Source organism: Notolepis coatsorum (genome assembly GCF_963971535.1).
Source record: "Notolepis coatsorum genome assembly, chromosome: 9".
NCBI classification, from domain to species: domain Eukaryota; kingdom Metazoa; phylum Chordata; class Actinopteri; order Aulopiformes; family Paralepididae; genus Notolepis; species Notolepis coatsorum.
Window position 1 is genome coordinate 103,787,195 of NC_140173.1, and position 27,997 is coordinate 103,815,191.

The 27,997-nt window shown below is 45.0% G+C and overlaps 1 protein-coding gene across 4 annotated transcripts in view; it reads right to left on the reverse strand.

The window, feature by feature from the left end:
- Nucleotides 1-27,997, reverse strand: part of jag1b (jagged canonical Notch ligand 1b) — a 124,314-nt gene that overhangs the window by 38,315 nt on the left and 58,002 nt on the right. For 3 of the 4 annotated variants that reach the window (XR_014620107.1, XR_014620108.1, XM_084321789.1), the window contains exons 4-8: nucleotides 17,850-18,107; nucleotides 16,130-16,190; nucleotides 6,211-6,341; nucleotides 4,987-5,106; nucleotides 1,260-1,373 (exon numbers count right to left, since the gene is read on the reverse strand). Coding sequence is in view for 2 of the 4 variants with exons in the window: in XM_084321789.1 (XP_084177915.1) it covers nucleotides 1,260-1,373; nucleotides 4,987-5,106; nucleotides 6,211-6,341; nucleotides 16,130-16,190; nucleotides 17,850-18,107 (684 nt within the window). In the remaining 2 variants the exon portion in view is untranslated. The remainder of the gene's footprint in view (nucleotides 1-1,259; nucleotides 1,374-4,986; nucleotides 5,107-6,210; nucleotides 6,342-16,129; nucleotides 16,191-17,849; nucleotides 18,108-27,997) is intronic. The other variant, XM_084321790.1, reaches the window with a different exon arrangement.

The window sequence follows — 27,997 nt, forward strand, 5'->3', positions numbered from 1 at the left end:
AACCGTGGATTTTGTGTACCGTTACACCCCTATAAGATACCATCACATGTTAGGATACCCTGACAGTCAGTATCCACCATCACATTCTGAATTCTGTATTGTGATTTTTAGTAAGACACATATTAGGGAAAACATGTTCATTGTTGGTCTAGGTACCCCAAAACATTATATTATGGTATAAATGGGTACCACTAAATGCTAACAAGCCAGCTTGCAGCTAGAAGTATCCATCAGTTGCAATGCTAACATTGCTACCCAGCCATTTCTTTTAGGTAACTGAAGCTGCAATATTGTTGTGACAAGTGCTTAAATGTAGAATCTGTAATGCTGTCAAACAGCAACCTCTAGGTAAAAGAGCCACGCTTGGTATTGCACTTTGTTTACGTAGTTTTAGTTTTAGTCTGATTGGAGTTGAGTGGGGATAGGGGGATGTTGGTCACACCCCCAGGTGCTGCCAAGAGAGGCCTGGAGACATGACAGTATACTAAGGCTGCGGTTACATTATAGCCAAAACTATTTGTTTAATTTCATCTGTTAAATAATGTTTTCATCCATTTATTCTACTAGCGATAACGTTACTACGTTAATGTACGATAGCCTCGATGCTAACTATATACATGGAAAACGCCAATAAAATTAGCATGTAGCTAACAACATCAAAGATCTTTTTGTGAGACTAAACTCTCCGCTCTTGGTGGTCAATTGTGTTGATGTTGGTTTTGTTTCATCAACAAATGAGGCAGAACACAGTGAATGTATCCGTTTTTGTTTATTGCACTTTGTTTCTTGCTGAAAAATAAATGCTATGTTGCTAAATGGCTCACGCGAGATGGTGGCTTTTCTGATTTTGAGCAGGAAGTGTAGTGTAGTTCAACCTTTCTGATTGGTTGAAAATGGCCTTCATGTTTGAACTACATCGCCACCTACTGCTTTGGCATTGTACTACATGTATATACATCACTGTGCTCACGAGACAAAACGACGTCTAACTTGCCTGCGAATACACAGCGTTCTGAAAAGCTAAATGAAACGAATAGTTTTGGCTATAATGTAACCGCAGCCTAAGTCACTAATGTAAACAAACAGGGCTCGTCTGTCTAGACGAGGTTGCCATTTGGCTGCATTATAAATTCGACCTTTAAATGAAGAAAAATGGGAAGACCCAAGATTAGGAAATTCTCCAGTAACCCTTTAATCCAGTGTTTAGATTTTGTTATGAAGATATTGATCTGTATTATGTGGATGTTTTGGGGTCTTACTGGTGGTGCAGGTCGTTCCGCTCCAGCCGGGGACACAGTGACACTCGTAGCCCTGGCTGGTCTCCGTGCAGGTCCCTGCGTTAGAGCAGGGGTTGGACAGACAGGCGTGCTCTGCTGTAAAAAGGAACACATGCTTTTAAAACAGACACTTTTGCTCATTTTACAGACATTTCATGTATAATAAGAACAATGCTCTTTTGTTGACTTTGCTTTTAAACCAAAACACGTCCAGGTAAAAAAGAAAAAGTGCAGTTTTTTTGTCGTACTGCCCCTGGCCTGGTCACAGATGGGACTTTATTCTATTCTGCTGCTGTGGTTCATTCTATGCTGGAAGTTGTCGGGCCTCATCGCAACCAGCCTGCGGCCCCTCAGACCACCCTAATTGTCAGCAGAGCACATCCAGGGGGGTAGTAGAACCCACCCCTCACTCATCCCCCCCCTCAAATCCCCCCATCTCACTCTCATTACCCAGCCGGCAGACCACACCGCCAGGAAATCATCTTTCATGCTAAGTTGACCTGACCAATGCACCGTGACTTCCCCCCCGACTCACCGCCATTCTTCTTCAGAGAGGCAGCGCAGGATGAGAAAGGTGGCGGGAGGGTGGGAAGGGGAGGAGGGAACTGGAGTTTCTCTTTTGTGGATGAGTTAGGGATGACTGAGTCCCAAATTAATAAAAAATTAATGATTCACAGGGTGAGGGGACTGGTGCATAGCTGGTTTGGTATGGGCGGTTTGGGGTGACCGGTAGATAGCTAGCTTGGTAGGGGAGGTTGGAGGTGATTGGTGGATATCTAGCTTGGTACAGGAGGTTGGAGGTGATTGGTGGATATAGCTAGCTTGGTAGGGGTGGTTGGAGGTGACTGGTGGATAGTAGGGGTGGGAATCGCCAGAGACCTCACAATACGATACTATCGCGATACTCGATATATCGTGAATATTGCGATATATATATATATTTTTTACTGCATAGTAAAACTGTCAATGTGTTTTATCTAATAAAATAAAGTTCAGTCTGTTCATCTCACTTCAAACATTTTTATTGCAGAACATGGTATTTTCTCAAGCAGACAGATGTAAACACTGTAATGTGTTGCATGTACCTGACAAACTGAACTGTTTGTATTACAGTCATATTCCAACTTAACTGAATGCACATGTGTGTGTGTGTGGACTACTGTACTATTACAGGTATTGAAATGAACAATGCAACTTCCTTATACAAAAAAATTATAATAATAATAATTAAATATCGATACTTGGCGTCCCTGTATCGATACAGTATCGCCACGTAAAGTATCGCGATACTACTACGTATCGATTTTTTCCCCCACCCCTAGTGGATAGCAAGCTTGGTAGGGGAGGTTGGAGGTGATTGGTGGGTAGCTAGCTTGGTAGAGGAGGTTGGAGGTGATTGGTGGGTAGCTAGCTTGGTACAGGATGTTGGAGGTGACTGGTGGATAGCTAGCTTGGTACAGGAGGTTGGAGGTGACTGGTGGATAGCTAGCTTGGTACAGGAGGTTGGAGGTGACTGGTGGATAGCTAGCTTGGTACAGGAGGTTGGAGGTGACTGGTGGATAGCTAGCTTGGTAGGGGTGGTTGGAGGAGACTGGTGGATAGCTAGCTTGGTACAGGAGGTTGGAGGTGACTGGTGGATAGCTAGCTTGGTACAGGAGGTTGGAGGTGACTGGTGGATAGCTAGCTTGGTACAGGAGGTTGGAGGTGACTGGTGGATAGCTAGCTTGGTACAGGAGGTTGGAGGTGATTGGTGGATAGCTAGCTTGGTAGGGGTGGTTGGAGGAGACTGGTGGATAGCTAGCTTGATAGGGGCCTCATGGCTACAATAGCCCAGTCTCTCCCTGGTCTGTGGACCTCCTGTCACTAAGGGCACGGTTTCCTGACATCTCTGCAGTTAAGCTGTCAGCGCCCCGCAAGGCTCAGATTTAATGAGAAAAAAACCCATCATCTCCATGTTAAGTGTTCCCAGCAGCTGAACTTCAGCACCCATCTGTCTGAGGAGCAGAGGGATGACCACCCCCCACCCCACCACCAGCAGGATCAAACCCGCGGATTACCTGACGTGGGACCACTTAGCCCGGGGGTGGAAACAGATTAGGGCAGAGTTACCACCTCCTCTGATTACAAACTCGAGGCACCTCTTGACCTCTTCGTCTGCAGGCTCGCCAAGGCCCCAGAACAATCCATTCATAATCATCATCAGTGCAAATGCAGCCTCGAAAGCCCATTATGGCCAGATTTGTAACCACACTGCATAAATTGAGCTTGAGTGTCTTGAATTAAGAAAACCACACAGAATCCGGACGTTGCTATGCCACATTTTGTCTCGATTAAATTGGGAAACACAAGACGTTGCAACATTTCCAGCCTGAAAGTAGCTGGTCCGGTGCTAAGGGGTCATGCAACATGTGGAAGCAGGGAGAAGAAAACACCTGACCAGAGACTTAAACTTTTGTCGTAGTATAGCCCCCCTATCATGATGAGAAGTTGGTCAAAACTAAGTCCCAGACATGCAGTGTCTCAGGGAGGGTGATGGGGGCTGTGAAACTAAGTCCTAGACATGCAGTGTCTCAGGGAGGGTGATGGGGGCTGAGCTACCAGTCTTCTATCCATGTTTTTCTTTGTAACTGCCGTGGTTTAGAGTCATTTTGGTTTGTGTCCCACATCCGGCGCCGTTTCTAGTGCCGTCTGTGGCGCTACGGCTGCTCTTATTGACATGTGTACTCATGCTACTTGTGAACATGACGTATTTTGGGAGAACAGTGAGACACAAATCAAAATCGGATCACATTTTTCCTCCTGGCAGCTGACCATATTCACACGGTGGCCATTTTGCACTTATGTCTTATGCTGAGGGTGGGATTCCTTTCCACCCTGTTAAGATTAGTTTAGTTTAGTTCATTTATGTTTTCTTTACAAAGATATGTGTACATAGAAATCAATAATAATAATATGTAATTCTGAAAACGTGTATCAAAACAATATTAAAGAAAGAAAACAATATTAAAATGACTGAAAAGGTGTAGGAAGAAGCCCCAGGTGGGAGCATGACATAAGAGCAAAATGGCCACCGTGTGAATATGGTCAATGGTGTTAACCTACCCCTCTCACAGTAAGGCCGAGGTTAACCTACCCCGCTCACAGTAAGGCTGAGGTGAACCTACCCCTCTCACAGTAAGGCTGAGGTGAACCTACCCCTCTCACAGTAAGGCCGAGGTGAACCTACCCCTCTCACAGTAAGGCTGAGGTGAACCTACCCCTCTCACAGTAAGGCCGAGGTTAACCTACCCCTCTCACAGTAAGGCCGAGGTTAACCTACCCCTCTCACAGTAAGGCCGAGGTTAACCTATCCCTCTCACAGTAAGGCCGAGGTTAACCTACCCCTCTCACAGTAAGGCCGAGGTTAACCTACCCTCTCACAGTAAGGCTGAGGTTAACCTACCCCTCTCACAGTAAGGCTGAGGTGAACCTACCCCTCTCACAGTAAGGCCGAGGTGAACCTACCCCTCTCACAGTAAGGCTGAGGTGAACCTACTCCTCTCACAGTAAGGCCGAGGTGAACCTACCCCTCTCACAGTAAGGCCGAGGTGAACCTACCCCTCTCACAGTAAGGTGAAACTACCCCTCTCACAGTAAGGCCGAGGTTAACCTACCCCTCTCACAGTAAGGTTAACCTATCCCTCTCACAGTAAGGCTGAGGTGAACCTACCCCTCTCACAGTTGCCTCCAGAGTACCCCTCGGCGCAGCTGCACTGGTACTTGTCGGGTCCGGTGTTGATACACGTCCCCCCGTTGAGACAAGGCTGGTGAGTTCCGCAGAAGTTCAGATCTGGGAAGGAGAGTGTTCGATAACACGGGTTAGGAAACAGCACACGGATCAGACTGCCAACTCTAGGATATTTGGGAGCAGAAGGGGTATTTTCTTAGCTGGAGTCAATGTCTGTACAAGATCCAGTAATAAGTTACGGATTTATAAAAATGTTGTTTTATATATTTTTCATATAACAACACATAGCAACTGTTGTTTGGCACACATCAACCATTGTGTCTTCCAACATGGAGGACAAATGGCCATTCTATACATTCATGATGCAGTTAAAAATGGCTCTTGCTTCTATACTCTATAAATTGAATAATTGTACCTCATATGTGTTGGATTTAGGTCAAATTTAACAGACTATTGCGTCGCAGCAGGGGATCAAATTGAGGGGTAAACATTCAAGACCTGGAACTGTAGTTCAATGATCAACATTCAAGACCTGTAACTGTAGTTCAATGATCAACATTCACGACCTGGAACTGTAGTTCAATGGTCAACATTCAAGACCTGGAACTATAGTTCAATGATCAGCATTCAAGACCTGGAACTATAGTTCAATGATCAACATTCAAGACCTGGAACTATAGTTCAATGATCAACATTCAAGACCTGGAACTATAGTTCAATGATCAACATTCAAGACCTGGAACTATAGTTCAATGATCAACATTCAAGACCTGGAACTATAGTTCAATGATCCTGTAATGTCAGCTGGCAAGATTCCAGGAATCTGATGTTGGGCTAATGTACCATCACAATGACTTTACAAGGTATTTACAGTATATATTACCAAGGTATCTATATATTATCAAGGTGTTTATATATTACCAAGGTGTTTATATATTACCAGTGACCTATATTACTAAGGATTTCTTTCCCTGATGTGGCAGTGAAGAACTGCCAGGACTGACCCGGGATCAGTGGTAGTGGAATGACCATATTAACATACTCAGTGTCCAGACCTGTATTCTTTCTCTAAAGACTTTGAATTAGATCCCCTGTTGCAATAATGCAGTGTTTTTATGGTGACATAAGTGAAACGGGTCCATTAGGAGAAACAGCGGTACAAGTCCAGCACTAAGACTGACGGACTGACATGGAGAGGAAACAAACCTTTGTCACAAAGATGGCCGCCCCAGTTTGTGTCACACAGACACTGCCAAGGCTCCACGCAGGTCCCGTGAACGCAGCCAGGGTGGGGGATACATTTGTCACAGTACTGACCCTGCCAGCCATACAGACACCTGCAACACAGACACACAACAATTCAACATCATCATTTATCCTCTTTCAATGGGATCATATTGAGTGATGAAATCGAGATATCATGACACACAATTCCCCTTGCCCAAGTTGATAATAACAAAGCACATTATTATCTAAAATGTCTCACAAAATTGTGATTCGAAATATTTGTAGTCATTAGAAAATTGCAGTTTTGCTTTAATGTCACACTTTACATTAATCAAAAGATTAACATTAACTGGATTACATGACCTATGATTTCACATACAGTACATGAGCAGATATTGTGATGTATTGATATATATTGATATATAAAGATAAAGTAAACATTTCTTCAATATCACCCAGCCCTACTCGCAGAGATATGTAGACTAAACAAACAGTACATACAAGGTCTCCTTCGTGAATATACCGGTACGCTACGTTGAATTTACATCTTAGGCATTTACATTGTAGGCATTTAGCGGGCACAGTTATCCAATATCAACAAGCAAACCTTCACAAATAAACAGCCATGTGAACAAAGCCATGAAACAAAACACATTCAGGTTAAATAGCAACAGTGGTATCAGAAAATGAGACCTTCTGGTAAAACCTATATTCCTTTATAAACAAGCAAGTGCTAATCTGAACTCGATTAACTACATGCTACACAGGACAGAGCTGTACAAATGGAAAAGAAAGAAGGAAAAACACCCAAAGAAGGAGAGTATTCTCATCCTCACATAAAAGACCACAAATTAATCTGAAGTAGGAGGCATGTTTGTGCAATAAAGCTGTTCAACAACAATACTCGGGGTAAAAGACTATTTAGCGTTTTAACCAAACGAAAAACAAAACACTAAATTACGGCTCCAATGGGACCTTCAGCACGGCTAACGTTAGCATGTGGCGAGACGCTCTCCCTACCAACACAGTGGCTGTGGCTTGGCACCGACAGATGCTGGGGGGGGCTCTCCATCCTTGTTCCCATGACTCAGAATTAACACACGCAGCCGTGTTTGTGTCATGCATTGTGGGGGACATTCCATAGACTTACATTCATTCCCAAACTCCTTACTACATCGTGCACAATTGTACAGCCCTGGCCTATTTAATTTTATTCTATTCTACTTCCACTTTATCTCCACTATCTTTCTACTTAACAACCCTCGGCTGCTCCTCGGGCCCAACAACCACCCCTAGGCATGCTCTAATTCTCATAACACACTCCTGCGCGTGATGTAATGCTTGAGACCCACATGCAGACAAGACATCAGAGAGATGGCCACGTTACAGCAGAGACAGACATACAGACATCAGAGAGACAACCTTGTTACAGCAGAGACAGACATACAGACAAGACATCAGAGAGACAACCCCTTCCTTCCCTCCCAACTAACATCATAAGTCCAAGGTTATGTTGTATTGCACAACCCTTTTATATCTCATGTAGGTTGGACCACATTTCTCCCCTGCTTGTTAAGTAGGCTTATTGAATGTGGTACAATAATGTTTGAATCTTTTCAGTTTCCACTTGGGGGATCTGTGAACATGCACCACTCTCTCCTAAAGCTGGAAAGCAGAGATTTCTATGGAAAGAACCCTCCAATCGGTGACGTCACTGGGATGTAAAAGCTGAGGGTGGAGCTCATCATGTAATGTTTGTGTGATGCAGTTTGAATTCTAGTTCTAGTTCTTTGAACAGTAGAATATAGAGCTAGAATATAAACCTAATTTGGTTGCAAGTGCTCACACAAACTATTTTACGGCCTCACAAATTCAGAGCCCCATTCACCGTCTATGGAGCAGCGTCAGCTTTTACATCCAAGTGACAACACCAGAGATTGCTGTAATACATAATTGAGCATGAGAACGGCTATTATACATTTCCATCATAATGTCCCATAAAGATCTACTGTTGACCTGCCCGGCGGAGATCGCCCTAAATATAATCTACTGTTGACCTGCTGTCTCCCCCTAAATATCATCTACTGTTGACCTGCTATCTCCCCCTAAAGATCATCTACTGTTGACCTGCTGTCTCCCCCTAAAGATAATCTACTGTTGACCTGCTGTCTCCTCCTAAATATCATCTACTGGTGACCTGCCGTCTCCTCCTAAATATCATCTACTGGTGACCTGCTGTCTCCTCCTAAATATCATCTACTGTTGACCTGCTATCTCCCCCTAAAGATCATCTACTGTTGACCTGCTATCTCCCCCTAAAGATCACCAATGTTGACCTGCTATCTCCCCCTAAAGATCTACTGTTGACCTGCTATCTCCCCCTAAAGATCATCTACTGTTGACCTGCTATCTCCCCCTAAAGATCATCTACTGTTGACCTGCTATATCCCCCTAAAGAACATCTACTGTTGACCTGCTATCTCCCCCTAAAGAACATCTACTGTTGACCTGCTATCTCCCCATTACGATCAGCTACTGTTGACCTTCTATCTCCCCCTAAAGATCAGCTGTTGACCTGCTATCTCCCCCTAAAGATCACCAATGTTGACCTGCTATCTCCCCCTAAATATAATCTACTGTTGACCTGCTATCTCCCCCTAAAGATAATCTACTGTTGACCTGCTATCTCCCCCTAAAGATAATCTACTGTTGACCTGCTATCTCCCCCTAAAGATCAGCTACTGGTGACCTGCTATCTCCTCGTAAAGATGATCTACTGTTGACCTGCTATCTCCTCCTAAAGATCATCTACTGTTGACCTGCTATCTCTCCTAAATATCATCTACTGTTGACCTGCTATCTCTCCCTAAAGATAATCTACTGTGTTGACCTGCTATATCCCCCTAAATATCCCCTGCCCCCCCCCCTAAAATGGGTCTATGGTGGGTCTGTAAGGGTTAACCTAACCTGAACCATAAAAGAAAAAGCTCTGTTACCTTGTGGGGTCTGGCCAGTGTCCCCACAATGAAAAAAACAATAGTGGGAACGGTGGGAAACCAGGCCCCACACACACACTGAGCATCATCGCTGCTCATTGTATTCTGCTGGCACCAGCAGACACCTGGCAGGAGGGGGGAGGGGCTGTTTGGCCTGCTCTCTGGGTATTGTATTGTTTGGAGTAACTTCTCCAAACTCTTAATCCTGGTTCCCACGAAGACAGGAGTTGCACATGCCCTTCTTTATCACATCTGGGTCAAATATTATTTGTAAAACATAATCCATTCGTGTTTGTTTTAACAGGGGTTTTGCCATGCAGGACAGATAGGGTCAGGTATCATCATTCACAGACAAGCACACTACACTAACTTCAAAATCCTGCTGCAACTCACATGCCTCATGTGACAGACCTGACCTGTGTCTCATGTAGCTTCATGTGACAAGACCTGACCCGTGTCTCATGTAGCTTAATGAGACAGACCTGACCCGTGTCTCCTGTAGCTTAATGCGACAGACCTGACCCGTGTCTCATGTAGCTTAATGCGACAGACCTGACCCGTGTCTCATGTAGCTTAATGTGACAAGACCTGACTTGTGTATCATGTAGCTTAATGCGACAGACCGGGCCCATGTCTCGTGTAGTGTAATGTGACAAGACCTGACCTCTCTGCTATTCTAAGTAGGTTCAAACTAATTCTAATACGTATTTGGTAAATACTACGCGTTAGGAATGAGAGGAATAAAATAGGAATAAAATAGTAGTTAACGAGAGGAATATGACAATTTCTCTATTTTCCTTTTCCATCTTTCTTTCCTTTGATTCACCTTTTTGTACAGGTTCATTAGGGATGCTCGAAATTGGCTTTTTTACTGATACCGATATACCGATATTGTCCAACTCTTAATTTCCGATATCAACCGATACCGATATATGCATGGTTTCCCCCCCCCCAAAAATGGAATAATTTCAGGTACATATCTCTTGTTGTGGAATTAACACAACATTATGCATACTTTTGACAATAAATAAAATCAGAATTTGTTCTTACTTGCTTGCCTGGGTAAATAAAGGTTATAGAAATGTAAAAAAGAAGAAAAAAAGATATTTTCCGATATCACATTTTAATGCCGATATCGGCCGATAATATCGGTAGGCCGATAATATCGGACATCCCTAGTTTTCATTGATAAATAATAACGCAGGAGTGAGAGTAACGTGAAGAGTGTGGCACAGCATGAGAAGCAGATGAACGCAGCGCAGCAGTGGGTAGCGGGAAGAAGAAGTGGAAAGCGGAAGTGGCGTGAGGTAGTTGGTCGGTTACAGCGAGAGACATGCTTATCGTGAACCGACCAGGAACTCTTGGTTGTTAAGAAAACCAGTGTTTGTTTTGTCACCAGACCAACCAATTATATCAAAAAGAAAAACGTAACTACTATCGTATCGACCGCAGCGCGGTCACTCCAGGAAGCACCGTGCCCGTGATCTTGTGTACATGAGATGGTAAGATAATCCTGCTGTTATTTCTCTTAGTCTTCATTGAAAACCAGACAATTTATTATATTCCCTCGTCTTTTCCTCAACACTACACTTAATGTTAGGGGTATAGCTTGGATTGTTAAGACTACATACCCCTAGACTAGCTCTAGTTCGTAACATATGTGACCTTGGGTCTGACACACACGCATATGCATTCACACACACACGCCACTTTGTTATAGAACCATTCACAAAGAATCAGCGTAGTCCGTATTAAGTTTTCAGCTGAACATTTTCAAACCTAATTATCTAAAGATGGCAAGTGGGAATGTTCCATTGTGTGTGTAAACCATGTGACGTGTACATTCACTGCTAAAGACAACAGAAGTCCGGTTCTTGCGGGTGACGACCAATCACATTCTCACGGCCCCAAAGTTGACTTTTACAACTGCAAATACATAGGGCTGTACAAAAAAACAATAAAAAAATAAAAACTGCATGGTTCTTTCCCCCAACTCATTCACGGCCAGGCCCGAGATTTCTCGCGTTAACTCGCCAGCGGTTGAGCGCCAGACCCGAGATTTCTCTGGTTTTGATCCTTTGATCTTTTTCCTCTGATCCCCGTTCTAAATCATCATCCAGATCATTCTAACCGTCCCTGAGTTGTTTGTATATGTTTGAATTGCAATGCCGATCGACTATCACCAGGTGGCAGTATCGTCTGTGTCTGAACTGGAAAGGCTTTGTGTCGATACACGCGCTCCCTTTTTTTTTTTTTGGCTCCGCCTCCTGCTTGAACAGAGATTCACACTGATCGCCTCGAAATTCCGTTGCCTAAGCCTATTTTACCATCGAAATGTGTATAGACATATACCGGCACACTGGTAATCACGATGGCGATGCGATCACTTGGAATTATTCTTTTTGGAATACCTTCTGGCTAAGGTAAGGTATATTCTAGGTTTTTCTAACGATCATAGTTAGTCTGGATTATGGATTAAAAGACTGGATTATCTTGGAAATGCGTGATGTTTAGTGTGTAATAAACTACAAACTACAGTGTGTAGAAACAAAAAAAAAATTCCATGTTGCACTACAAGTAATGTCTGTCAAATGAGCCACACCAGTCGCCACAGCTATAATACAGAACTCACACACCGCTTTGCAAATATAGTGAAACGACTATCAAGCTGGCCATCTAGCGGTAGAGATAACCGCTAAGCGTGGTGCTCAAGGGTTAAGCGTGTTAAGGGTTGTTGTTGCCAGTTCTGAGCAGCAATGGGAGTGTCTGGCCTGCTCCGTGTCGTTATTAACAGAATATATAACACGCTCCTGCTCCGAGCGCTCGTCTCCGTCGACATGACGACTCTGGGGCCCCGGGGCCCGCACAGGGAGAAAGCAGCTTGTTGACCAATAAGAGAGACAGGAGAAGTCCAGGTCCACAACTACACTGATGCAAGATAAAAGTCTGCCTTCTTCTTGTACTCCGTAATTAAAGAGAAGGGTCATCCAGCCCCTCAGCCGACACAGATAAAAAAAAAATGGCTGTTTTAAAAGAGGTGGCAGAGCAGCGATTCGGCGCTCTGCTCTGAAGCACCGCGACAGGAAACCCAGCGACCCTTCGGGGGGTGGGGGGGGCACAACACACTGATTAGCCTGCTGAGAAACGGACGGGCTGTAAAAATAAACGTGTGGTTTAAGTAAACCAAGGTCTGTGATTAAAGAGGCTATTCTTAAAAGTGCTCTAATCCTCCGGCCATGAGAAGCAGAGCGGGACGCCCTGGCGGAGATCCCCAGACCGTCACCGGTTAACGCAGGGGGGGAGGGGGGGGTGCAGGGCAGGTGAGCACCGTTTACACTTGTAAGTGCTGGACAGAAAACACTTTGTGGTGGAAATTTGGCACACTTTAAAAAAAAAACGGTGTGGTCCTGTGAAGCCTCAATGAGAGGAGAGAATGTGGCTAGAAACTGGCTATCTCACTATGGGCTGAGCCGTACAGATAACGTAGATCACGGTACAGTGAGGCGCCGTAGGATAAAATTCCTTCACCGTAACGGTTCACGTAATATAACCGAGTATGTATCAACCCGGCAGAGATAAACAGGATGAAACCAGAGCTGAAGAGATGCCCCGGGGAGTTCCATTAGCCGTGACTCTGCTGACTTAAGGCTGGTTACAGGGAGAGCTGGCGAGCAGCCAGGACTGTTGTGTAACTGCACTGCTATGATGGGAAAACAGCTCGGTGACCGACTACAGAGCAGGGCTGGATATACCTACGTTTACTATATACACAGTGGCTCAGGAGGTAGAGCGGTCTTCTGGTAATCTGAAGGTTCCCGGTTCGATTCCCGCTCCTCCTGGGCAGCACGTCGAAGTGTCCTTGAGCAAGACACTTAACCCCTAACTGCTCCCAATGAGCAGGTTGGTTGGCACCTTGCATGATCGCCTCTGCCGTCGGTGTGTGAATGTGTGAGTGAATGGGTCAAATGTGAGGAACAAATTGTAAAGCGCTTTGGATAAAAGCTGCTATATAAATGCACCATTTTTTAGGGGTTAAAAGGGGAATCCCAGTTTTAAGAATTCATAAAACGTTCTTTGCAAGTTCAATTCTTGACATTTTGCCAAAACGACGATCATAAAAGCGACTAATTGCTGAGCTGCAGACAGAGTCTAGCTGTAAGGCCTCTTCCAGGATGAGGATACACTGAGCTCCAGACAGAGTCTAGCTGTGAAGCCTCTTCCAGACAGTCTAGCTGTAAGGCCTCTTCCAGACAGAGTCTAGCTGTGAGGCCTCTTCCAGGACGAGGATACGCTGAGCTCCAGACAGTCTAACTGTGAGGCCTCTTCCAGACAGAGTATAGCTGTAAGGCCTCTTCCAGGATGAGGATACAATGCTCTTGGTTTTTACTTCACAAAATGTCCTCCGGCTGTGTTCACAAACAGCATTAGGAAACCACTGGCTACACAAACAGTGCACTTTAAGGCTCATCCAAGAGTTGCACACAATTTCACTGATGACGCCTGTCTCATTAGGAGTCCTGGCTGTTCAGTCCTCTCTCCCCACAGAGACGCAGCCAGCCAGCCAGCCAGCCAGCCAGCGGGCCGGTCACTGAACAGCTCAACATGCATCTCTGTTAAGAGCACTGGCTCCGATAGTCTCTTGGCTCGAGTGGAAGCACGTACGAGAGAAACAGTCTTAAAAAAGTGGGACCGGTGTTTGTACTCTATCCGTCCCGACATGACTTAACTCTCAGCACTGCACCTGGCAAAATGTCCTGGTGGGGGACCCTGCTTAAAAAGTGGCCTGACTGGGGCTATATTTTGCACTATATTTCCTGGCCTGAATGATTTCCCCAGTCCGGCCCTGGTTAAAAGCCTCCAATGCATATTAGTGTGTGTGTGTGTTTGAACGTTTGCATGTTTCAACCATACATTTCCATTTATAAAAAAAAATAATAATTATAATTATTTTATTTTTTTACATTTTTTCCTCCTATAATAGTGGGGGTCACGGCTCTCTGACAGTTATTTGGGGGTCGCGGCCTGAAAAGTTTGGGAACCCCTGAGCTAGAGCACTTCAAGGGCCCCGCGGAGTCAGCTAGAGCACTTCAAGGGTCCCGCAGAGTAAGCTAGAGCACTTCAAGGGGCCTGCAACATCAGCTAGAGCACTTCAAGGGCCCCGCGGAGTCAGCTAGAGCACTTCAAGGGTCCCGCAGAGTCAGCTAGAGCACTTCAAGGGCCCCGCGGAGTCAGCTAGAGCACTTCAAGGGTCCCGCAGAGTCAGCTAGAGCACTTCAAGGGTCCCGCAGAGTCAGCTAGAGCACTTCAAGGGTCCCGCGGAGTCAGCTAGAGCACTTCAAGGGTCCCGCAGAGTTAGCTAGAGCACTTCAAGGGTCCCACAGAGTCAGCTAGAGCACTTCAAGGGCCCCGCGGAGTCAGCTAGAGCACTTCAAGGGGCCCGCAACGTCAGCTAGAGCACTTCAAGGGCCCTGCAGAGTCAGCTAGAGCACTTCAAGGGCCCCGCGGAGTCAGCTAGAGCACTTCAAGGGCCCCGCAGAGTCAGCTAGGCTAGAGCAGTGGTTCTCAACTGGTCTAGCCTCGGGACCCAACATTTTCCTTAGTCATTAAGTCGCGACCCAAATTTTTTAACAACTATGATTTATGTAAAAAAAAATTAATTGCAGTAATACGCAATCTTTCAAAACATGAAATAAACACAAAAAAGTGCAACAAGTACAACTATTGCTAAAAACCCAATGAAATAAAACAATAATAAATAATATATGCTTCTTAGCAGATTTCTTAGCTTAACATAACAGACCTAAGTTTGGGGGAACTAATGGGATAACTGGGGTTGTAACAAAAGTGCAACTAGGGATAAAAACCCAATGAAATTAAATAATAATAAATAATTATGCTTCTTAGCAGACTTCTTAGCTTAACATAACATACCTAAGTTTGGGGGAACTAATGGGATAACTGGGGTTACAACAAAAGTGCAACTAGGGCTAAAAACCCAATGAAATAAAATAATAAATAATATGCTTCTTAGCAGATTTCTTAGCTTAACAGACCTACAGTAAGTTTGGGGGAACTAATGGGATAACTGGGGTTGCAACAAAAGTGCAACTAAGGGCTAAAAACACAATGAAATAAAAAAATAATAATAAATAATATATCCTTCTTAGCAGACTTCTTAGCTTAACATCCCAGGGAACTAATGGGATAACTGGGGATGTTGTTTGCTCCTGACAAGAGTCTCAAAGTCTGGGGTGATGGTAGACAAAGCAACTCTGAGGTCATGCTCAATGTCCAATATGTTCCCCCGCTTTGTCTTCAGCTAGACCAGAGCTGAGAAGCCACTTTCACAAAGATAGGTAGTGCAAATAAAAAAAAATATAAAAAATAAAAAATTTTAATGTTTTACTTTAAAAGAAAAAGATTACACGCACATCCGCGACCCACTCAAAATGGCCCCGCGACCCACTTTTGGGTCACGACCCACCAGTTGAGAAACACTGAGCTAGAGCACTTCAAGGGGCCTGCGACGTCAGCTAGAGCACTTCAAGGGCCCCGCATAGTCAGCTAGAGCACTTCAAGGGGCCCGCAACGTCAGCTAGAGCACTTCAAGGGCCCCGCGGAGTCAGCTAGAGCACTTCAAGGGGCCCGCAACGTCAGCTAGAGCACTTCAAGGGCCCCGCATAGTCAGCTAGAGCACTTCAAGGGGCCCGCGACGTCAGCTAGAGCATTTCAAGGGCCCCGCGGAGTCAGCTAGAGCACTTCAAGGGGCCCGCAACATCAGCTAGAACACTTCAAGGGCCCCGCATAGTCAGCTAGAGCACTTCAAGGGGCCCGCAACGTCAGCTAGAGCAAATAATAAGAGATGAAAGGGAAAAGTGGAAAACCATGATCCAATTACTTACTTGCAGCCGCCTGGTTCTTTGCAGGATCCGTGCTCCGTACTGCAGCCCTGTCGGCATATAGCTGGAGGACGCGAGGGGGGACACGTTAGTTACCTGCTCTCCAGATCAATCAACATCTCAGCATTAGTTACCTTCTCTCCAGATCAATCAATATCTCAGCATTAGTTACCTGCTCTCCAGATCAATCAATATCTCAGCATTAGTTACCTGCTCTCCAGATCAATCAATATCTCAGCATTAGTTACCTGCTCTCCAGATCGATCAATATCTGAGCATTAGTTACCTGCTCTCCAGATCAATCAATATATCAGCGTTAGTTACCTGCTCTCCAAAAATCCTGGCACATTTTTAAGTTATAATATACTGTTGAAAGATATACCGTTGTAAAATATAGTGTAGTAACGTCCAAGACACTTGTTTAGTGTCGACACGTGTCGCTTTTAAAATGGGGGACTTCACCGAAAAACAATGCCGATTTATTTTGCACATCTCAGACAAAAACGGGTTTGCACACATCCATTTGGTTTGACAGTTATTTAGAGTAAGAGAGTTTGAATATGGCCACTGGTGATGTCAGGGACATTGAATCCTTGTATTGAATCCATCCATTCTACATTCATTGCACACACATCCACACACACTCATTGTAATGCAGTCTGTGTGCAGTCTGGACTAAAAGAACGGGGGCCTACCTATGTTGCAGTCTGGACTAAAAGAACGGGGGCCTACCGATGTTGCAGTCTGGGCTAAAAGAACGGGGGGCCTCCTACCGATGTTGCAGTCTGGGCTAAAAGAACGAGGGGCCTCCTACCGATGTTGCAGTCTGGGCTAAAAGAACGGGGGCCTACCGATGTTGCAGTCTGGGCTAAAAGTACGGGGGTCTACCGATGTTGCAGTCTGGGCTAAAAGAACGGGGGCCTCCTACCGATGTTGCAGTCTGGGCTAAAAGAACGGGGGCCTTCCGATGTTGCAGTCTGGGCTAAAAGTACGGGGGCCTACCGATGTTGCAGTCTGGGCTAAAAGTACGGGGGCCTACCGATGTTGCAGTCTGGGCTAAAAATACGGGGGCCTACCGATGTTGCAGTCTGGGCTAAAAGAACGGGGGCCTACCGATGTTGCAGTCTGGGCTAAAAGAACGGGGGCCTACCGATGTTGCAGTCTGGGATAAAAGAACGGGGGCCTACCGATGTTGCAGTCTGGGCTAAAAGAACGGGGGCCTGCTACCGATGTTGCAGTCTGGGCTAAAAGAACGGGGGCCTGCTACCGATGTTGCAGTCTGGGCTAAAAGAACGGGGGCCTACCGATGTTGCAGTCTGGGCTAAAAGAACGGGGGCCTGCTACCGATGTTGCAGTCTGGGCTAAAAGAACGGGGGCCTGCTACCGATGTTGCAGTCTGGGCTAAAAGAACGGGGGCCTGCTACCGATGTTGCAGTCTGGGCTAAAAGAACGGGGGCCTACCGATGTTGCAGTCTGGGCTAAAAGAACGGGGGCCTGCTACCGATGTTGCAGTCTGGGCTAAAAGAACGGGGGCCTACCGATGTTGCAGTCTGGGCTAAAAGAACGGGGGCCTGCTACCGATGTTGCAGTCTGGGCTAAAAGTATGGGGGCCTGCTACCGATGTTACAGTCTGGGCCGGGGATAAAAGAACTTGGGCCTACCGGTGTTGCAGTCTGGGCTAAAAGAACCTACCGATGTTGCAGTCTGGGCTAAAAGAACCTACCGATGTTGCAGTCTGGGCCGGACCAGCCCTCCAGGCAGGTCTTGTTGCCATTGTAGTCGCACGTGTAGTGTCCAAAGAAGTCGTCTCTTGGTCGACAGAACTTGTTGCAGCCAAAACCGTAGTAGTGCTCGTCACAGCTGACCCGGATCTGGTAGTCGAACTGGGCCACAGGCCCGTTGTGGGTCAGCTTCTGCCACTGGGGGCTGGGGTTGATCATGCCCGAGTGGGAGGCTTTCTCGATCAACTGCCCATCTGCACCTAGAACACAAGGTTTCAACACGCGTTCAGGAATCATTTTCCGGCACATTTTCATGAGTTTCTCCTTGACAATCCAGGACAGCACTTGCTCTCAAACGGTCACATACTGTAAATGGTACATTTATATATATATCTCTTTTATCCAAAGCGCTTTACAATTTTGTTCCTCACATTTTACCCATTCACTCACATTCATACACCGACGGCGGGGGCAACCATGCAAGGTGCCAACCTGCTCATTGAGAGCAGTTAGGGGTTAAGTGTCTTGCTCAAGGACACTTCGACATGCGCGAGGAGCGAGATGATTGCTCTACCTCCCGAGCCACTGTCGCGGGTCATCATTTACTGGTAGGCCTAGTATTCTTTTAGCAGTTTTCGCTTTTTATCTGCACAAAATGTACATTTGTGTAGTCATTGCAGTCAGGATTTTATAGCACTTTAAAAAATAAGGAGAATAAACATGAGCTTGTCAAATGTCATGGCCGCCAAAATGAAAAGAGAGCGTGGGTCAAACTTTGGCACCAAATTGGGCGGCGCTGCTATAATCCTACCAACAGTCGAGTTTCAAGCAAAATACACACATAGGATTACACAGGCAGTCTGAAAAAATACATTTCCAGGACAACTTCTACTTTTTTCCAGGAAAGGTTTTCTATGACTGAAAATCTAGTCTCTCAATGTCCAGGTTTTCTAGGACGAGTAGGAACTTTGATTAAAAACACCAACAGCAAACCGAAACCGGTCATAGGGAGACATTCAAACCGTTAACACAGACCACCAGTAAAAATATAGTCATTCTGACCTGTAGGGCTGACCTTCGAATTTTTTTTTGGCAATCGAAGCTTCGGGGCCGAGCTTCGATTTTAATTCGAAGCTTCGAATTAATTTTTATATATTATATATATATATATATATTTTTTTTTTTAATCTTATGTTGTGGGACTTGTACAGCACTTTGGTAAACTTTGTTGTTTTTAAATGTTCTCTATAAATAAAGTGGATTGGATTAATGAATTAAGTAGCCCCTTTCGTGACTGTGGCGCAGCCAACACGGCTGTGTGATTTAATTCAAGGTGGATCGCTGTTGTCGTTTGAACAACTTCAGATTTCATGGGAACTACCAATCCCCCAAATCAAGAATGTTTAAGATGAATGAAGTAAGATTTTGATTATTTGAAATATGGCCTGTGTAGACTAAACTATGCACAGAATTATGTCAGTCTACAAGGTCCGGATTCTACATGGTCCGGCAATGTAGACCTTGTAGACTCCACTACAGACCAATTATCAGTGAATGTTCATGCATTTTTAAGAAGGGCTATTTCCACAAAAAAACTAAGAACTCACCAAAACATCTCAGTAGCACCTTATCTAAATGTTCTATTTCATATATGGAGATTCATATTTATTTATGTATTGCATGCATTTCTACATTTTATTTCCTATTTTGTTTATTCATCCCAGTATCTTTCTTTCTTATGTGTGGAATTCTACAAGGCATTTACATTCACATTTACATTTAGTCATTTAGCTGACGCTTTTATCCAAAGCGACTTACAAGTTCTGTACGACAGGTCATCAGGAAGGATACAACTCTATCAGCTGAGTAACAATATTCATCAAAGTGTTGCATGTTACAGTGTAGGTTAGTTTATTAGGACAAGTGCATGACAGTAAGGTTAGTTAGGGTTAGATTTTTTTAATTTTATTTCAGATAATGGTTAAAGAAGTGAGTCTTTAGTCGACGGCGAAAGATTGGACGGGATTCGGCTGTCCTAACTGGGGTGGATAGTTCATTCCACTTCACTTCCATTTCGCCACTAGGGGCGCTATACCAAATATTTGCAAACATGTACAGTACAGTACCACGCAAGACTCATGGCAAGACGTGAGCGATTCGACTCACGCTCACGGCAATGAATCGGCTCTTATGAACGAGTCGCTCAGCTGTTACTACAACAACACACAACCAGTCAAATAAAGTATAGTCTAGACTCTAATTCACAACTTGAAACACAATATAAATAGAAAAGTTAGAAACAAAACTCGCCCGTCTCCAAACACAGGCAGATCTCTCCCTCTCTCCTTCTCTCTCTCACACACAGCGCGACGTGGAATCGATTCGTTACACAATCAGACCTATTATATACCAAGAATAACTTCAGTATGAGTACAGGGCTGTACACATATTTTGCATATTGTTAAACGAGCCAAGGCTAGCTATTAAACTATCGATATGAATCGAAAATCTGATGTAAACAAGACAAACGTCTTTCTCTGGTCTGCATCCCCTTAACAATTGTGTGTATTGAGCCGTACTGTATTGTACCCATTCTGCAATCTGTTAATAAAGTTCTCATTCATTCATTCATTCAAACATAGACGATATTGAACAAGCCATAATCCACGTATTTTCAATCCGAGAGAGCTGCAGTAGTTAAATCAATGAGCCATCGACATAGTCAGTGTGGTAAGTAACGTTATTATTGCATCCAAGATTGATACACGGCTGGCTAGGCAGTTGGTAGTCATAGTCTTGTGTTATAAAATAAATAAACAATCAGCAATGTCTCGCTTCATGAATGGCCAGCAGTAGTACTGCTCCTAAAAAAAACTATTTACAAACGTTAACGTTAAGCACAGAGAGAGAGAGAGAGAGAGAGAGAGAGAGAGAGAGAGAGAGAGAGAGAGAGAGAGAGAGAGAGAGACTCACTGTTTAGTTGAAACGTCCAGGGCAGGAGAGCTTGATAAACGTGTATAATCCGCCATATAGCTTGTTAGCCAAGTGTTAGCTGAGCTCGTTAGCACAACACTCAACAAGTACATTCCTTTGTCCATTTCCGCTCGAACAGACTGCAAACTACCTGGCGTTCTATCGCCATGCTCTAAGACAAACTCTAACCTTAACCAACTTTGAAAGAGTGCCTAAGCTTAACAGTCTAAAGAACTTGCAGTCACGGCACGCTAAGACAAACAACCTAGCCCAACCTAGGAACCAAGCTAGAAGCTAGAATTGGAACATTAGAAATTGGATTCGGCCAATCAGAGATCGTCTCTGTGAAATTCTGCCATGGAAAAAAATACTGGCGTCGGCCAATCAGAGAGCGTCTCCGCGAAATGCGGCTATGGAAATTCTTCACGGAAGTTCACGCTGCTGCCTAGACCGCTTCAAATCGCGCTCGGATTCCAACATAATAGTCATATTTCAACGCACAACGCCGTATGCACTGATTGGCTGTGACGGAGACAGCGATCAAACTGTGACGCGCACTCAGAGCGCTATCGCTTCTAGCCCGGGCGAGAAATACAATACAAAAAAAAAAAAAAAAATTCACTTCCTGCTCATGAAAACGATGTTTTTTTAATTTAGATAATAACGTTATATTGTGCATTGGAAATACAAACACTTAAAATTAGTAAATATTATTCATTTTAAACATGTTTATATTATTTATAGGGCTATAAAACACAAAAACGAAAACGTTTTATTGTCTTCTTCTCTGATTTAACAGCAGCTGGCCAGCAGGTGGGTCGGCGCCCTAGCGCCCCTAGTGGTAGAGCCGCCACTGGGTGTATATGTGTTTGAGGATGATATCCTTCAAACAGGCAATAGTGATGATATAATTTGGGCAGTGCTGAGCTGGGTTCCTTTCCTCCAGTGTATTTGTCCCCCGGCCCCACCCAATGGCCCCATGCACACACACACACACAGAAGTAAACATTTAAATTTTTTTTTTTTATAAATTTTTTAAACTTTTAATGTTCGAAGCTTGTGCCATCGAACGAAGCTTCGAAGTATTTAAGACAGCCCTACTGACCTGTGACTAGTGGGTTAAGTCTGATCTACCAGAGACTGACAGATAAACCACCCGTTATTTGGAGGTTGTTTTCTACCCGTTTGGCTTGAAGGAGTGAAAGTGGCTGGATTAGAATTTTGCAAACCAGCAGCAAACTGTGGTCTATAGAAAAAAGAAAAGAAAAGAAAGAGTTTCCTGCCCTGCATTCAAGACGGGTTCTCAGGTTATTTGCGGTTGTAGCAGGAAGATAAAACTGAGTTTAGCAGCTAAGAGCAGTGTTCGACTCAAGAAGCACCATTGATATGATTGTATCAGTTTGAAAGATTGATTTGCGGCGCTGTGGTCAGCATATCTGATCTGTGGTCAGTATATCTACAGGAAACAGATATTAATCAACATGAAAAACAAAAGCTGCTTAAGCTTCTATTAGTGTCAATCTTACATTTGAGTGGGGAAACAAAACGAGACGGAATGTGTTCTTGTACTGTAGGGCTCAATGGTTACGGTACTGTAGGTCTCCATGGTTACTGTACTGTAGGGCTCCATGGTTACTGTAGCGCTCCATGGTTACACGTTAGTTAAATGGTATATGGTGCATTTATATTTATGCAAAGCGCTTTACAATTTTTGTTCCTCACATTCACCCATTCACACACCGACGGCGGGGGCAACCATGAAAGGTGCCAACCTGCTCATCGAGAGCAGTTAGGCTAGGGGTTAAGTGTCTTGCTCAAGGACACTTCGACAAGCTGCCCGGGAGGAGTGGGAATTGAACCAGGAACCTCCGGATTACCAGATGACTGCTCTACTTCCACTGTCGTCCCCCGTTACACGTTAGTTACATGTTAGGAGCACACGCACACAGTGAAGAAATCTAGCATGATGTAAAAGCCCAGTATGGCTGACCCCTCTCTTAAGGCCCTCCCATAGTCGAGCAGACTGTACACAGAGAAGACTCCGCGGAGGTCCGCGCGGACTCTTTGAGCTTTGATCTCAGCGGACAGCAGACCCACAGCAGAGTCCAAGTGCGAAGCTCCTATTATCTGACGCGCGGACGTCCGCGCCGCTGACTTGGTGTCACATAAAACGCTGCTCGGCGTTTTGGTTGACATCGAACTGCATTTAATGTGACACCGATCTGCATTTTACTCTGACCACTCGCTCTGTGCCAAGAGAGATGTTTGAATGGCTTTTCTAAATGGTGTGTAAAATTGCCAGTTTTATTTCGAAATATTGGAAACGGAGATAACATAGAATGTTATCTCCGTTTCCAATATTTTGAAATAAAACTGGTGCTTTTATTTCATGCAATGCGTGTTTGTCATTTCAGCACCACGCGCTGTCCACCTCAAGCCTATATACCTGATTTTCAAGTGCGTAAAACTGCCCGTTTTATTATCGAAATATTGGAAACGGAGATAACACTCTTTATTTTGACATCGGATGACGACGACATGACAGAAGTTGAACAGCGTGGGGACAATTGTGTAAACTGGCGCGTAACATGTAGGAAATTGGTCCGTGGAGGTACGCTCGACTATGAAAGCTCAAAGAGTCCAGTGGACCTCCGCGGAGTCTGCTCTGTGTACAGTCTGCTCGACTATGGGAGGGCCTTTAGTCATCAATCGGTCGATTTGGTCTTAGTATAAGATTTGGTCTCAAGAAATGTCTTTTAGCAATATAATTTTATTATTATACATTTTTATTTTTATATTCTCCCTGTCTTGTGATCCCAATATCATTGTTTTTTAATGTATTTTATTATAATTTATTTGATTTAATTTGTTATGTCTTATTTAAGTTATTTTATTTGTTATCATTATTGTTATTGTATTGTGTCTGTTGTAGGGCTGCAACGATTAGTCGACATAATCGACGACGTCGATCATAAAAACTCGTCGACGCAGAATTTTTGCGTCGATTAGTCATACATTTAAAAAAAATATATATAATTAAAAAAAAATTTGCACTACCTATCTTTGTGAAAGTGGCTTCTCAGCTCTGGTCCAGCTGAAGACAAAGCAGAGGAACAGATTGGACATTGAGCATGACCTCAGAGTTGCTTTGTCTACCATCACCCCAGACTTTGAGACTCTTGTCAGGAGCAAACAACATCCCCAGTTATCCCATTAGTTCCCTGGGATGTTAAGCTAAGAAGTCTGCTATATACTTTTTTTTAGTTATTTAAACACTTCCACTTTAATTTGTATTATTTATCTTGTTATGAGTGATTGTTGTATTGTTCAAATACATTTTGATTTAAAGTTGCTTAAGATCCAAATTCAAATGTTTCATGAGTCATTATTATAATTTGCTATGGGATCATCATGTTATGTTAAGTTAACTGTTAAGGCAGAGGGACTGGACAACAGGGTGACATTCACAGGTGTGCAGACTTGAGCATGTGAGGTAAAACATGCATTGGAGAAGGAGCCATGCCCACAGGAAGCGGCGATTGAGGGTGTGACAAAAAGAATCATTAGATTAGTCGACTAATCGAATGATAAAAATAATCGTTAGATTAGTCGACTAATCGAAAAAATGATAGTCGATTACCAAAATAATCGTTAGTTGCAGCCATAAGAAAAAATATATAAATTTGATAATAAAAGAAAGGTCCTTCTGCACAGCCAGATGAAGGGAATACCTTCAGATATTACAGATTTGTCACACGATAAACTCCACGACTATCAAGTCCACTTAAGAATGTATTTTGTCAACCCGAAAAAGGCCCATCTTACTTTCAATCTCCAGTTGCCTGTGTTTGCCTTTTACAAAACCTCTAGAGAGAGAGAGAAAGAAAGCGTACATTTTATTTTTAGCAGGCCATGTGCTTCTAAAATGATAGCGCTGTTGAACCCCGTCCCGACCCTACAATGTTCCTGGGAGTTCCGACGTCGAGACGTGATCACACGGTGCGGGAAACCCAGGAATGTCCCCAAAACGCTGACATCAAATTGCAGATGATCCTGCAGGCAGCAGAGGCCATGTAATTAACATAGTGTGTGACTGGGAGGAGGAGACGTGCCAGGAGGAGTGACTGGGAGGAGGAGACGTGCCAGGAGGAGTGACTGGGAGGAGGAGACGTGCCAGGAGGAGTGACTGGGAGGAGGAGGAGACGTGCCAGGAGGAGTGACTGGGAGGAGGAGACGTGCCAGGAGGAGTGACTGGGAGGAGGAGGAGACGTGCCAGGAGGAGTGACTGGGAGGAGGAGACGTGCCAGGAGGAGGAGACGTGCCAGGAGGAGTGACTGGGAGGAGGAGACGTGCCAGGAGGAGTGACTGGGAGGAGGAGACGTGCCAGGAGGAGGAGACGTGCCAGGAGGAGTGACTGGGAGGAGGAGGAGACGTGCCAGGAGGAGTGACTGGGAGGAGGAGACGTGCCAGGAGGAGTGACTGGGAGGAGGAGGAGACGTGCCAGGAGGAGTGACTGGGAGGAGGAGACGTGCCAGGAGGAGTGACTGGGAGGAGGAGACGTGCCAGGAGGAGTGACTGGGAGGAGGAGTGACTTGGAGGAGGAGGAGGAGTGACTGGGAGGAGGAGTGACTTGGAGGAGGAGGAGTGACTGGGAGGAGGAGTGACTTGGAGGAGGAGGAGTGACTGGGAGGAGGAGGAGGAGGAGTGACTGGGAGGAGGAGTGACTGGGAGGAGGAGGAGGAGTGACTGGGAGGAGAAGGAGTGACTGGGAGGAGGAGGAGTGACTGGGAGGAGGAGGAGTAACTGGGAGGAGGAGTGACTGGGAGGAGGAGGAGTGACTGGGAGGAGGAGGAGGAGTGACTGGGAGGAGGAGGAGGAGTGACTGGGAGGAGGAGGAGTGACTGGGAGGAGGAGGAGGAGGAGTGACTGGGAGGAGGAGGAGTGACTGGGAGGAGGAGGAGACGTGCCAGGAGGACATGCAGCAGTCGAGCCCACTCTGTAATGAGTACCATCCACTACTTTTTTTCTCACGCTCCTTTCCCTCTTCCTCCCCCTCTCTCCCTCCCTCCGGCTCGCTGGTTCCCGTCGGTCAGGTTTATGGCTACAGGATATTACTGCCCTCAGACGCTGCCCTCTCAGTCTGCCGGAGCGAGGACAGAACCACAGCCACCAGAAATTACAGTGCAGAGGGACCCCCCGTGCCCCGGTGCAGGCTGGGAGGCCGCTGCTCAGTCAGCGCTTCCTCCTCCTTCCACCAGCTCTCCCTCACATCCACAACGACGGGTCACACATGACATCTGCGGCGCAGGCAGGTACCCTGTGAGGCCTGCAGTGATTGCGAGTAGGACTGAGAGGAGGGACACCACATGGCTATTATACTGGCGTGGATCCATGCAAATATAAAAAAGCATGTACATTTATATAAGTTACAAATGGTTCCTTGCGGTGGTATTATAAAGATTATGAGAACACATTTCATTAGCATATACCTTTTTGAATTGTATAATAGAATAGAAATACTTTAATCATCCCGAGGGAAATTTTACACTAAAAATCTCACAGTAAATTTTTTTAGACGGAACAAAGTCACGAATAAGAATAACAAAACAAATAGCCTAAGAATAAGAATAGGCCTAAGAATAAGATAATAATAATTAGGGCTGCAACGATTAGTCGACATAATCGACAATGTCGATTATGAAAAATTGTCGACGAGTCATTAGTCATACCTATCTTTGTGAAAGTGGCTTCTCAGCTCTGGTCCAGCCAGCTGAAGACTTCTTAGCTTAACATAACAGACCGACAGTAAGTTTGGGGGAACTAATGGGATAACTGGGGATGTTGTTTGGTCCTGACAAGAGTCTCAAAGCAACTCTGAGGTCATGCTCAATGTCCAATCTGTTCCTCTGCTCTGTATTCAGCTGGACCAGAGCTGAGAAGCCACTTTCACAAAGATAGGTAGTGAGAAAAAAAAAGAAAAAAAAATTATATATATATATATTTTTTAAATATAATTGTTTTTCGATTAGTCGACTAATCGAAAAAATAAGACAGATTAGTCGACTACCAAAATAGTCATTAGTTGCAGCCCTGATAATAATAGAGTACGGACCGGGATTCACATTTCGTATGTTATGTTATAAGAAGAAAATAAGAAATATCACAATATCATATTGTGGCCATATCGCCCAGCCAGCCCAGCGTGAACCCTCTGAGAATTCTAGAAGAATCACACTAAAGCACCCGTCTGCACGTCAGCCGTGAGGCAAATAGGAGTCTATGTATGAAGTGACCCGTAAAAGCTCTCCCTCCCTCTCTCCCCCGCTCCCTCTCTCCACGTCAACAGACGAGGTCATGGGTCTCGTCGGAGGACCAGCCTGGGAGAGAGGAGGACCATGAGCAACTCTGACTGAGCAAACAGACACAGGCCTGACCTCCTGAGCCCTGCTCACTGTATCCACCACCATGTCACTGCTCTCATCTTCTTGTGCTAAGCTACGCTAGCTGCTCACTATTGCTTCCAGTCCTTGTGCTAAGCTAGGCTAGCTGCTCACTATTGCTTCCAATCCTTGTGCCAAACTAGGCTAGCTGCTCACTATTGCTTCCAGTCCTTGTGCCAAACTAGGCTAGCTGCTCACTATTGCTTCCAGTCCTTGTGCTAAGCTAGGCTAGCTGCTCACTATTGCTTCCAGTCCTTGTGCTAAGCTAGGCTAGCTGCTCACTATTGCTTCCAGTCCTTGTGCTAAGCTAGGCTAGCTGCTCACTATTGCTTGCAGTCGTTGTGCTAAGCTAGCTGCTCCCTACTGCTTCCGGTCCTTGTATCAAGCTAGGCTGGCTGCTCCCTACTGCTTCCGGTCCTTGTACTAAGCTAGGCTAGCTGCTCCCTACTGCTTCCGGTCCTTGTACTAGGCTAGGCTAGCATGCACCTGGACCTCTCTCTCTCTCCTTCTCTCTGGGGCTACTGGACACACAGAAATCCATCTTCTCGTCTCTGGGGAAGATGGCAAATAAGTGCATGTTCCTTTAATTCCTAAAAGGTTTAGGCTATTATTTTGGATAAACAGGGTTTCTGCCCTACAAGAATCACACATTAACACGGCCTACACACAGTGTCGTCACTATGTATTAAATATCAGCCTTTTGACAGATCTCAGGTTATTTTCTTCCTCCAGCCTAT